This window comes from Pelophylax lessonae (assembly GCF_965119305.1).
Source record: "Pelophylax lessonae genome assembly, chromosome: 4".
In the NCBI taxonomy this organism is placed as follows: domain Eukaryota; kingdom Metazoa; phylum Chordata; class Amphibia; order Anura; family Ranidae; genus Pelophylax; species Pelophylax lessonae.
Window position 1 is genome coordinate 534,563,141 of NC_138771.1, and position 12,944 is coordinate 534,576,084.

The following is a 12,944-nucleotide window of genomic DNA, read 5'->3' on the forward strand; positions in this document are numbered from 1 at the left end:
TGGGCACCCGAGCTGCAGCTCCTTGTGTCCATTAAGACACAGAGCTGCCGTTTGGCCCCACCCCTCTCTCTCCTTATTAGCTGATTTTAAATGACAGCCACGGAAGCCAATATGGCCACAGCGGTGTCTTAGCCAATCAGGAGAGAGAGTACCGGACGGCCGAGGGACTCGTGGACATCACTGGCTAGAGATGGGGCACAGGTAAGTATTAGGGGTGCTGGGAGGAGCTTCTACACACAGAAGGCTTTTTATCCTAACGCATAGAATGCATTACGATAAAAAACCTTCTGCCCTTGCAACTCCTTTAACCACTCCCGCCCCGCCTAACGTAGATTTACTGCGGCACTCTGCCGCTTACAGGCAAAGCGACGTAGACCTACATCGCTCACCCACGAGACTGTAGGGGGCGAGCGCCCGCTCGTTCCCTGGGGAGCCAGCGCGTGTGACCGGTGGCTCCGATGGCCGCCGGCCACTCGCGATCTCCCGCAGGAGAGGGAGAAAGAAAAATGGCTGATGTAAACACAGAGGCTATGTGATCCTGCTATATAGGATCGGATGTCTCTGTGGTTACTTCACTAGCCATGCCCCCTGACAGTTAGAATCACTCCCCTAAAAATACACTTAACCCCTTGATCACCAATAAAGTTAACCCCTTCCCTGCCAGTGTCATTTTTACAGTAACAGTGCATATTTATAGCACTGATTACTGTAGTAGTGTCACTGGTACCCCCAAAAGTGTCAAAAATGTCAGTCAGGGATCCGATCTGTCCGCCGCAATGTTGCAGTCCTGCAAAAAAAAATCGCAGATAGCCGACATTACTAATTAAAAAAAAAAAAAAAAAACAATAAAAATGACATAAATCTTTCCCGTAGTCAGTAAACGCAATAACTTTTGTGCAAACCAATCAAAATACGCTTATTGTGATTTGTTTTACCAAAAATATGTAGCAGAAAACAATTTGGCCTAAAATGTTAAAAAATTTAGATTTTTTTTGAGAATTTCATATAAAAAATATGAAAAATAAAAAATTGTTATTTTTTCAAAATTGTCGCATTTTTATGTTTATAGCGCAAAAAGTAAAAATCGCACAGGTGATCAAATACCACCAAAAGAAAGCTCTGTTTGTGGGAAAAAAAGGACGTAATTTTCATTTGGGTACAGCGTCGCACGACCGCGCAATTGTCCGTTAAATTCACGTAGTGCCGAATCGCAAAATAGGGCCTGGTCTTTGAGCAGCCAAATCCTCCGGGGCTTAAGTGGTTAAACCCAAAAGTGCCCTTTTTACCACTGCTATTCCTTTGAAATGTACAAATGTAGAAATGTAGACATTGGATGAAAGGTTTAGCACCAGAAAACACTTTTTGGAAGATAAAAGAGGCATTTTATATACAACTACTGTATATAGTTCAGACCAAAATGAGGAGGAAAGAGGGGCACAGGGACTTTGTTGCAAATCAGGGACAGTCCCTGGAAATCAGGGACAGTTGGCAGCTATGCACACCCTCCACATAGTTGTGTCTTTGGAGTATCGCTCAGTTCTTACAGCTACATAAAACAACAACCGTAGACTGGCTATTGAGGAACAGTGTCTAAAATGGTGTGCCGCCCTGGCTGTGTGCCCATAAACATGGAAGGACCTGGGCACATTTCCAGCAGCTGTCCAAAGGTTTTTTTTTATAGGACTCCACCCCCCCCCCCCCCAGAGACCTCATCTCATATCTATCTTTCCTGAATTTCTCTTCACTCCTTAGCCCAGTGCCCGGTCATTGTATGAGATCAGTATACAGTACCCCTATCCTCTCTCTCACACACACAGCATCGGCCTGTGTACAAACACCACAGAGACACACGCGGGAGGGAGAGAGAATACGGCGCATGCGCAGAAGAAGTGACCCGTGGAGCAGCATGTATGTCTCCGCTGCCGTCCGCTCTTTGCTGACCGGGCTCATACTGTGCAGCCTGAAGGTTGCAGCGACCCAGGAGCTCCGACACCCTCCGACCAGAATAGGTGAGAACCGGCCGGGCTGTCCTGGGGAAAAGGTAGACACTAGAACTGCTCCAGAGCTGGCATGGAGGTGGGCACTAGAACGGCACTGGAGCTGGGGTGGATGTTGACAGTGGAACTGGGGTAAAGGTAGGCACTAGAACTGCTCCGGAGCTAGGGTGTAGGTGGGCACCGGATCTTGGGTGTAGGTGGGCACGAACTTGGGCAAAAGGTAGGCACTAGAACTGCTCCTGAGCTGGGGTGGAGGTGGGCACTGGATCTGGGGTGTAGGTGGGTGCTAGAACGGCACTGGAGCTGGGGTGGAGGTGGGCACTAGAACAGCACTGGAGCTGGGGTGGAGGTGGGCACCAGAACTAAGGTAAAGGTAGGCACTAGAACTGGTCAGGAGCTGGGGTGGAGGCAGGCACCAGAACTGAGGTCGCACTAAAATTGCACTGGTGCTGGGGTAGAGGTAGGCACTAGAACTGCCTTGGAGCTGGGGTAGAGGTGGGCACCAGAACTTGGGTATAAGTGGGCACTGGAACTGGGGTAGAGGTAAGCACTAGAACTGCACCAGAGCTGGGATGGAGGTGGGCACTAGAACGGCACTGGAGCTGGGGTGGAGGTGGGCACTAGAACGGCACTGGAGCTGGGGTGGAGGTGGGCACTAGAACGGCACTGGAGCTGGGGTGGAGGTGGGCACCGGATCTGGGGTGGATGTAGGCACTAGAACGGCACTGGAACTGGGGTAAAGGTAGGCACTAGAACTGCTCTGATGTTAGGGTGTAGGTGGGCACTACAACTGCACTGGAGCTGTGGTGGAGGTGGGCACCGGAACTGGGGTAAAGGTAAGCACTAGAACTGCTCCGGTGTTAGGGTGGAGGTGGGCACTAGAACTGCTTCGGAGCTGGGGTGGAGGTAGGCACTAGAACTTCTTCGGCGCTGGGGTGGAGGTGGGCGCCGGATCTGGGGTGGAGGTAAGCACTAGAACTGCACCTGAGCTGGGGTGGAGGTGGGCACCAGAACTGGGGTTGAGGTAGGCACTAAAACTTCCCTGGAGCTGGGGTGAAGGTGGGCACTGGATCTGGGGTGGTGACAGGCACTAGAATGGCACTGGAGCTGGGGTAAATATAGGCACTGGAACTGCTCCGGAGCTGGGGTGGAGGTGGGCACCGGATCTGGGGTGGCAGTGGGCACTAGAACGGCACTGGAGCTGGGGTAGAGGTTGACACAGGAACTGGGGTAAAGGTAGGCACTAGAACTGCTCCAGGGCTGGGGTGGAGGTGGGGACCAGATCTGGGGTGGAGGTGGGCACTAGAATGGCACTGGAGCTGAGCCCTGAAACTGGGGTAAAGGTAGGCACTAGAACTTCTCCGGAGCTGGGGTGGAGGTGGGCACCGGATCTTGGGTGTAGGTGGGCATGAACTTGGGCAAAAGGTAGGCACTAGAACTGCTCCTGAGCTGGGGTGGAGGTGGGCACTGGATCTGAGGTGTAGGTGGGTACTAGAACGGCACTGGAGCTGGTGTGGAGGTGGGCACCGGAACTGGGGTAAAGGTAGGCACTAGAACTGGTCAGGAGCTGGGGTGGAGGTAGGCACCAGAACTGAGGTCACACTAAAATTGCACTGGAGCTGGGGTAGAGGTAGGCACTAGAACTGCCTTGGAGCTGGGGTAGAGGTGGGCATCAGAACTGGGGTATAAGTGGGCACTGGATCTGGGGTAGAGGTAAGCACTAGAACTGCACCAGAGCTGGGGTGGAGGTGGACACCAGAACTGGGGTGGAGGTAGGAACTAGAACTGCTTCGGAGCTGGGGTGGAGGTGGGCATGAGAACGGCACTGGAGCTAGGGTGGAGGAAGGCACTAGAACTTCTGTGGCGCTGGGGTAGAGGTAAGCATGAGTACTGCACCTGAGCTAGGGGTGGAGGTGGGCACCAGAACTGGGGTAAAGGTAGGCACTAAAACTTCCCTGCAGCTGGGGTGAAGTTGGGCACTGGACCTGGGGTGGAGGTAGGCACTAGAATGGCACTGGAGCTGGGGTGGAGGTGGGCACCAGAACTGGGGTAAAGGTAGGCACTTGAACTGCTCCGGGGCTGGGGTGGAGGTGGGCACCGGATCTGGGGTGTAGGTGGGCACTAGAACGGCACTGGAGCTGGGGTGGAAGTGGGCACCGGAACTGGGGTAAAGGTATGCACTAGAACTGCTCCGGAGCTGGGTACCGGATCTGGAATGGAGGTAGGCACTAGAACAACACTGGAGCTGGGGTGGAAGTGGGCACTGGAACTGGGGTAAAGATAGGCACTAGAACTGTTCCGGAGCTGGGGTGGAGGTGGGCACCAGAACTGAGGTCTTACTAGAATGGCACTGGAGCTGGGGTAGAGATAGGCACTATAACTGTACCGGAACTGGGGTAAAGGTGGGCACCAGAACTGGGGTATAAGTGGGCACTGGAACTGGGGGAGGTAAGGACTAAAAGGGAACCAGAGCTGGGGTGGAGGTGGACACCACAACTGGGGTAGAGGTAGGCACTAGAACTGCTTCGGAGCTGGGGTGGAGGTGGGTACGAGAACGGCACTGGAGCTAGGGTGGAGGTTGGCACCAGAACTGGGGTAGAGGTGTCACTAGATCTTCTCCGGAGCTGGGGTGGAGGTGGGCACTGGATCTAGAGTGGAGATAGGCACTAGAACGGCACTGGAGCTGGGGTGGAGGTGGACATCGGATCTGGGGTGGGGGTAAGCACTAGAACTGCACCTGAGCTGGGGTGGAGGTGGGCACCAGAACTGGGGTAGAGGTAGGCACTAGATCTTCCCTGGAGCTGAGGTGAAGGTGGGCACCAGAACTGAGGTCTCACTAGAATGGCACTGGATCTGGGGTAGAGGTAGGCACTAGAAGTGCCTTGGAGCTGGGTTAGAGGTGAGCACTGGAACTGGGTAGAGGTAAGCACTAGAACTGCACCAGAGCTGGGATGGAGGTAACACCAGAACTGGGGTAGAGGTAGGCACTAGATCTTCTCCGGAGCTTGGGTGGAGGTGGGCACTGGATCTGGGATGGGGGTAAGCACTAGAACTACACCTGAGCTGGGGTGGAGGTGGGCACCAGAAGTTGGGTAGAGGTAGGCACTAGAACTTCCCTGGAGCTGGAGTGAAGGTGGGCACCAGAACTGAGGTTGCACTAGAAGGGCACTGGATCTGGGGTAGAGGTAGGCACTAGAACTGCCTTGGAGCTGGGGTAGAGGTGGACACTGGAACTGGGCTAGAGGTAGGCACTAGAACTTCCCTGGAGCTGGGGTGAAGGTGGGCACCAGAACTGAGGTCGCACTAGAATGGCACTGGATCTGGGGTAGAGGTAGGCACTAGAACTGCCTTGGAGCTGGCGTAGAGGTGGATATTGGAACTGGGGTAGAGGTAAGCACTAGAACTGCACCAGAGCTGGGGTGGAGGTGACACCAGAACTGGGGTAGAGGTAGGCACTAGAACTGCTTCGGAGCTGGGGTGGAGGTGGGCACGGGAATGGCGCTGGAGCTAGGGAGGAGGTGGGAACTGGAGTAGAGGTAGGCACTAGATCTTCTCCGGAGCTGGGCACCGGATCTGGGATGGAGGTATGCACTAGAACTGCACCTGAGCTGGGGTGGGGGTGGGCACTAGAACTGGGGTAGAGGTAGGCACTAAAGCTTCCCTGGAGCTGGGGTTGAAGGTGGGCACTGGATCTGGGGTGGAGGTAAACACTAGAACTACACCTGTGCTGGGGTGGAGGTGGGCACCGGATCTGGGGTGGAGGTGCGCACTAGAATTGCTCTGGAGCTGGATTGGAGGTGGGCACCAGATATTGGGTGTAGGTGGGCACTAGAACGGCACTGGAGCTGGGGTGGAGGTGGGCACCGGAACTGGGGTGAAGGTAGGCACTAGAACTGCTCCGGAACTGGGGTGGAGGTGGGCACTAGAACGGCATTGAGGCTGGGGTGGAGGTGGGCACTGGAACTGGGGTAAAGGTAGGTACTGGAACTGCTCCAGAGCCAGGGTAGAGGTGGACACGAGAACTGGGGTATAAGTGGGCATTGCAACTGGGGAAGGTAAGGACTAAAAGTGCACCAGAGCTGGGGTGGAGGGGGACACCACAACTGGGGGAGAGGTGGGCACCAGAACTGAGGTCGCACTAGAATGGCCCTGGAGCTGGGGTAGAGGTGGGCAGTAGAACTGGGGTATAAGTGGGCACTGGAACTGGGGGAGGTAAGCACTAAAACTGCACCAGAGCTGGGGTGGAGGTGGACACAACAACTGGGGTAGAGGTAGGCACTAGAACTGCTTCGGAGCTAGGGTGGAGGTGGGCATGAGAACAGCAGTGGAGCTAGAGTGAAGGTGGGCACCAGAACTGGGGTAGAGGTAGGCACTAGAACTTCTTACGGAGCTGGGTTGAAGGTGGGCACTGGATCTGGGGTAGAGGTAAGCACTAGAACTGCGCTTGAGCTGGGGTGGAGGTGGGCACCGGATCTGGGTAAAGGTAGGAACTGGAACTGCTCCAAAGCTGGGGTGAATGTGGGCACCAGAACTGAGGTCGCACTAGAATGGCACTGGAGCTGGGGAAGAGGTAGGCACTAGAACTGTACCATGGCTAGGGTAGAGGTGGGCACTAGAACTGGGGTATAAATGGATGCTGGAACTTGGGGAGGTAAGCACTAGAAGTGCACCAGAGCTGGGGTGGAGGTGGACACCAGAACTTGGGTAGAGGTAGGCACTAGAACTGCTTCGGAGCTGGGGTGGAGGTGGGCACGAGAACGGCACTGGAGCTAGGGTGGAGGTGGACACCAGAACTGGGGTAGAGGTAGACACTAGAACTGGGGTAGAGGTAGACACTATAACTACTCCAGGGCTGGGTTGGGGGTAGGCACTAGAATGGCGCTGGGGTGGAGGTGGGCACCGGATCTGGGGTAGAAGTAAGCACTAGAACTGCCCTAGAGCTGGGGTGGAGGTGGGCACTAGATTGGCACTGGAGCTGGGGTGGAGCTGGGCACCAGAACTGAGGTAGGCACTAGAATGGCAAAGGAGCTGGGGTAGAGGTGGGCACTGGAACTGAGGTTGGCACTAGAACTACACCAGAGCTGGGGTAGAGGTAGGCACTAGAACTGCACCGGAGCTGGGGTAGAAGTGGGCATTGGAACTGGGGTAGAGGTAAGCACTGGAACTGCCCTGGAGCTAGGGTGGAGGTGGGCACCAGAACTGGGTTAGAGGTTGGCACTAGAACTGCTCTGGAGCTGGGGTGGAGGTGGGCACCAGAATTGAGGTAGGCACTAGAATGGCACTGGAGCTGGGGTAGAGGTGGGCCCCCGGAACTGAGGTAGGCACTAGAACTACATCAGAGCTGGGTAGAGGTGGGCACTGAAAGTGGGCACTGGAACTGGGGTAGAGGTAAGCACTAGAACTGCACCAGAGCTGGGGGTGGAGGTGGGCACCATACCTGAGATAGAGGTTGGCACTAGAACTGCTCCGGAGCTGGGGTGGAGATGGGCACTGGAGCTGGAGTGGAGGTGGACACCACAACTGGGGTAGAGGTAGGCACTAGAAGTGCTTTGGAGCTGGGGTGGAGGTAGAAACTTAAACAGCACTATAGCTGGGTAGAAGTGGGCACCGGAACTGGGATAGAAAGTAGACACTAGAACTGCATCGGAACAGAATCATGTCAGAAAAAGGTCAATGGCAATGATGTACGTTGCAGCTTGCGTCAGGTACCATCATTTAGAGCATTTAGGGGGTGCCTACATGACCCAACTTTTATCTCTGTGACTATAAACAAAGTCTCCATTGGTCTTTGGGCAAGTCTAGGCTTCAGCGGTCAGCAGGTAAAGAGTGGAATCATGTATAAAGTGGAACTAATGTGACCTGTGTTTTTTCTGCACAAAATAAACGCAGGTTACCGATAGCGCACGCAGAAAACAATTGCAGCATATCTACATTTTTCCACAACACATTGGGTGGTACCAAATGTCTCCGTGGTGCCATGCAGTAAAATTAATGAACTGTTACTATGTGATACTTCAAAGAAAGTTAAAAAAAAAAAAAAAAAAGAAGCAGTGTGATACACTGAATGCATACTCTGCGGGTGCATGGGTCCAAACCTACATTGTCTGCATTCGGGGCCATGATCCTGCACCTGCATGAATGTTAAAGTGGTTCTAAAGGCAGAGAGTTTTTTTTTTACCGTAATGCTTTTTGTGCATTAAAGCGGAGTTCCACCTAAAACAAAACAAAATACATAAAAATACCCCCGGGACAATCAGGGCTAGTGCATTCCACAATGGATAGCCTATGAACTGTCCCAGGTTGCACTTACCTTTTAGAAGAAATACTTACCTTGAAAATGTATTGTCCAGCGCTGCCATCTCAGGTGTGGGCAGCTGAAGCCAGCGCATGCCCAGAAGCTGTTTAGCAAGGTATGATGGCGCCTGCACCGGAACTGACGTCAGGGCCGGTGCAGGTGCATTGATTCCTGGGAGCGATAACGTTCAGCTCCCAGGAATCATTGCAGGCCAGGAAGTGACGACGGGCCATGGCCGCAGAGGAAGGAAGAGGAAGTAAGGTGAGTATATTTTCTTCTAAAACAAGGTAAGTAAAAAAAAAAAAAATTGCGATTATCCATTTGTTTTTCAGGTGATCCGGAGCAAGAAGATGGACCGAAGTTAAATTTTAGGGTGGAACTCCACTTTAAGGTAAAAAATCTTCTGGGTGCAGCTCCCCCCTTTTATATTTACCTGAGCCCCTTCTCGATCCAGCGATGTGCATGAGAGCTGTGACTCTCCCGGGTCTCTCTTTCCTCATTAGCTCACACAGCAGTGGGAGCCATTGGGTCCTGTTACTGTCAATCACAGCCAGTGAGCCAATGAGGAAAAAGCAGAGAACAGTGCCGAGCCACGCTCTGTGTGAATGGGCATTTCTCATTCACAGAAGTGCGGTTCGGGAGCCCCCATATGCTATTGGAGGCACTCAGCAGGAGGGGGGAGCCAGGACCACCATCGGGGGACCCAAAAAGAAGAGGATTGGGGCTGCTCTGAGCTTTGATATATATAATGAATTGTCTGCCCAGTCCCTGTCCTCAGAGCAGTGTGGAGTATCCGCACACCTACAGTGATTTCCCAATTCAGCCTTCAAGCTCACCAGTCATAAAGAAACCATGTAGGCTGCCATGTGACCATGTAACCATGTGAGCTCCTTCACAAAATGCTATTTTTCTGGCTGCATCTACAGTCAGAGTTTCTGAAGCAGGGATGAGATCTGGTGTGTTGGGATTCTAGCCCAGGGGTCAGGAACCTTTTTGGCTGAGAGAGCCATGAACACTACATATTTTCAAATGTAATTCCGTGAGAGCCATACACTGTATTTCAGGGGTCAGGAACCTTTATTTAATGTTCATATTCATGGGCCGCAGCTATACAGTGAGCAGATGGAGCTGTGTGAAAGTGCCTGGAGTCCGGTCGGGAAGAGAGCAGAGCAGGCAGGTATGCAATGAGGCCGGAGTGGTGAAGCGCCTGCAGGCCTGTGAGTGATGGAGGTGAGTATAAGCCCTGAGAAAATGGCGGCCGGCTGCTGAAGACCTCAGAAGTGGATGTTAGAGGCAGCTCCCGCGGGTCCCTGGGTGTCAGAGGGGAAGGAGATTGTGTCTGTCAGGGCACAGGGAGCGGATGGCAGGTCTCCTTACCAGGCAGTGATTGCCAAGGCCCTCAGATGCACAGCACACAAGCGGGCGGTGGTACCGCGAGTAGGCCATGGGGTCTGTAGCGCAGCAATCCGGTCACCCAGAGAAGAACTGAGGGTAGCTGTGGGTAGCCCACAAAGTGTACCGTCGATGGGTGCAGAAATCTCCTTGGCACTGGGTACAGCGGATGGCACTGAATTTAGTGGTAGACGAGGCGGAGCTCTGAAACTACACGTCCAGCGCGACTTACGCCCCCCTTTATTAAAGATTTGTCTGCGAGCCGGATGCAGCCATCAAAAGAGCCATGTCTGGCTCGCAAGCCATAGGTTCTTGCCTGTATTGGGCCAATCAAAAGCGGCTTCACGTATACACGCTCACTGTATACACGTTGCTGCAGGCAGGGGATGCCCCAGCCGCAGATAATTGGCCCAGTACTGGTGATGGCTTCTTGATGGGGCCGCTTAGGTGGGTTCGAACTCGGATCTCAACACTCCTGAGCTTGTCCCTATTCTGAAGCAATAAGCTTCAAAAAGAACAAGCATGTAACCGATGAAAGGAAAGAGAATGCCTTATCGCTATTCTTGTGTCGGCTACTGACTCAACAGGCAGCCAGGCAATGCTAATAGATGGGTTCAGCAAGGGCAGACTCTATATTGCTTTCATCACAGGTTTCCTAAAGCACCAGTCAAGCATCTAAATACACAGTTTAAATCAGTGTTTCTCAACCTTTTTTTTTCAGTCAAGGCACCCTTTAAAATGATGCACAATTTTGAGGCACTTTATTCTAAAATGTAAAAGAAACTAATCATTTTACATAATGCAGTGGCATTGACACACAGGACACTCAACATTAGAGATGACTTTTTTCATACACCTTTGTACACTGGTACTGACTAGTATTCCAGTGTTTTTCCTCTCCCTCAGTTTTCCTCCCTCATTCAGCTTATGTGACCCCGGTGCAGAAGAAGGGCAAACAAGGACATCCTCAGGCGCTCAATATCATACTTATCAATTTATGACATAATCATTTATTAGCATTGCAACAGCTGGATGGCATAGTGCCCAAGGTTGTAATGCTGCACAAATTAAAACCTGTGGCTTTGTGTAACAAATAAAAAATGCAGATGAGATCCACCTGCCAGCATGCTGACAATTTTGGGCAGTTTAAGGCAATTCTTTTGCATTTTTTAAGGCGCCCCCGAGGAGCCAAGAAGGCACCCTAGGGTGGCATGGCACCCTGGTTGAAAAAGGCTGGTTAAAATGCATCTGTTTATTGATATATAAAAGGCAGCCTGCCCCAGATTTGCAGTGTATTGAGGTGCACCTTAGCCTGTTCATTTAGAATGGGCTGTTTAATGCAGTGTTTGAAGCTTAGTGTTCTGGTGTTAAAGGTAAGACTATAAATTAAAAAAAAAATGTGCAAATTTTTTTTTTTTTTTTTTTTTTGCACAACTGTTGCAAGTAATCCATGTAATGTGTCTAATATGTCTGAAATGTGATTTTCTATTTACAGTATACTCTTGTTTGTCAGTGCCATCTAGTGGCCATAATGCAGCATTTTCCTAATTGCAATATTTAACCACTTCAATACCGGATACTTTCACCCTTTCCTGCCCAGGCATCTTTCAGCTTTTAGCACTCTTAAACTTTGAATGATCATTGCAACACTGTGCCCAATTTCATTTTTTTATCATGTCGTTCACACGAGATTTCTGTTGGTGGTATTAAATCATCACTGGGGATTTATTTTTTTCTAAATTAAAAAAGATAAAAAAATGTTAAAAATAAAAAGCCTTTTTCTTTAGTTCTGTTTTGCAAGTAAATCTTTCTTCAAAAACGTGGTCCAAAATTCATTCTTCTACATTTCTTTTGTACAAAGAACCCAAATCAGTGTATATTATTTAGTCTGTAGGAAATTTATAGAATCTATAAACAATGCTACATTATCTCACAAAAGTGAGTACACCCCTAACATTTTTGTAAATATTTTATAATATCTTTTCATGTGACAACACTGAGGAAATGACACTTTGCTACAATGTAAAGTAGTGAGTGTACAGCTTGTATAACAGTGTAAATTTGCTGCCCCCTCAAAATAACTCACACAGCCATTAATGTCTAAACTGCTGGCAACAAAAGTAAGTACACCCCTAAGTGAACATGTCCAAATTGGGCCCAGTTAGCCATTTCCCCTCCCCATGGTGTCATGTGACTCGTTAGTGTTACAAGGTCTCAGGTGTGAATAGGGAGGTGTGTGTTAAATTTGGTGTTATCGCTCTCACTCTCTCATACTGGTCACTGGAAGTTCAACATGGCACCTCATGGCAAAGAACTCTCTGAGGATCTGAAAAAAAAAATTGTTGCTCTACATAAAGATGGCCTAGGCTATAAGAAGGGTGCCAAGACCCTAAAACTGAGCTGCAGCACAGTGACCAAGATCATACAGCGGTTTAACACAGGACAGGCCTCGCCATGGGCGTCCAAAGAAGTTGAGTGCGCGTGCTCAGCGTCATATTCAGAGGTTGTCTTTGGGAAATAGACATATGAGTGCTGCTAGCATTGCTGCAGAGGTTGAAGGGGTGGGAGGTCAGCAAGTCAGTGCTCAGACCATACGCCACACACTGCATCAAATTGGTATGCATGGCTGTTGTCCCAGAAGAGGTCTTCTAAAGACGATGCACAAGAAAACCCACAAACAGTTTGTTGAAGACAAGCAGACTAAGGACATGGATTACTGGAACCATGTCCTGTGGTCTGCTGAGACCAAGATAAACTTATTTGGTTAAGATGGTGTCAAGCATTGTGTGGCGGCAACCAGGTGAGGAGTACAAAGACAAGTGTGTCTTGCCTACAGTCAAGCATGGAGGTGGGAGTGTCATGGCCTGGGGCTGCATTAGTGCTGCCGGCATTGAGGGATCCATGAATGCCAATACTGTGACATACTGAAGCAGAGCATGATACCCTCCCTTCGGAGACTGGGCCGCAGGGCAGTATTCCAACATGATAACAACCCCAAACACACCTTCAAAACGAACACTGCCTTGCTAAAGAAGCTGAGGGTAAAGGTGATGGACTTGCCAAGTATGTCTCCAGACCTAAACCCTATTGGGCATCTGTGGGGAATCCTCAAACGGAAGGTGGAGGAATGCAAGATCTCTAACATCCACAGCAGTGCAGTGTTTTTGTAGTGATAATCCAGAGGTCCATATGGTCTGAGCACTGACAGGCTGACCCTCCCCCCCTCACCCCTTTAACCTCTGCAGCAATGCTGGCAGCAC

The 12,944-nt window shown here is 51.1% G+C and overlaps 1 protein-coding gene across 1 annotated transcript in view; it reads left to right on the top strand.

Annotated features, from left to right (window-relative positions):
• Nucleotides 1–1,794: 1,794 nt before the first annotated feature.
• Nucleotides 1,795–12,944, top strand: part of LOC309553880 (prenylcysteine oxidase 1-like) — a 61,152-nt gene continuing 50,002 nt past the window's right edge. Inside the window, exon 1 of the mRNA XM_082255362.1 lies at nt 1,795–2,009. Coding sequence (XP_082111488.1) covers nt 1,877–2,009 — 133 coding nt within the window. The 5' untranslated portion in view covers nt 1,795–1,876. The remainder of the gene's footprint in view (nt 2,010–12,944) is intronic.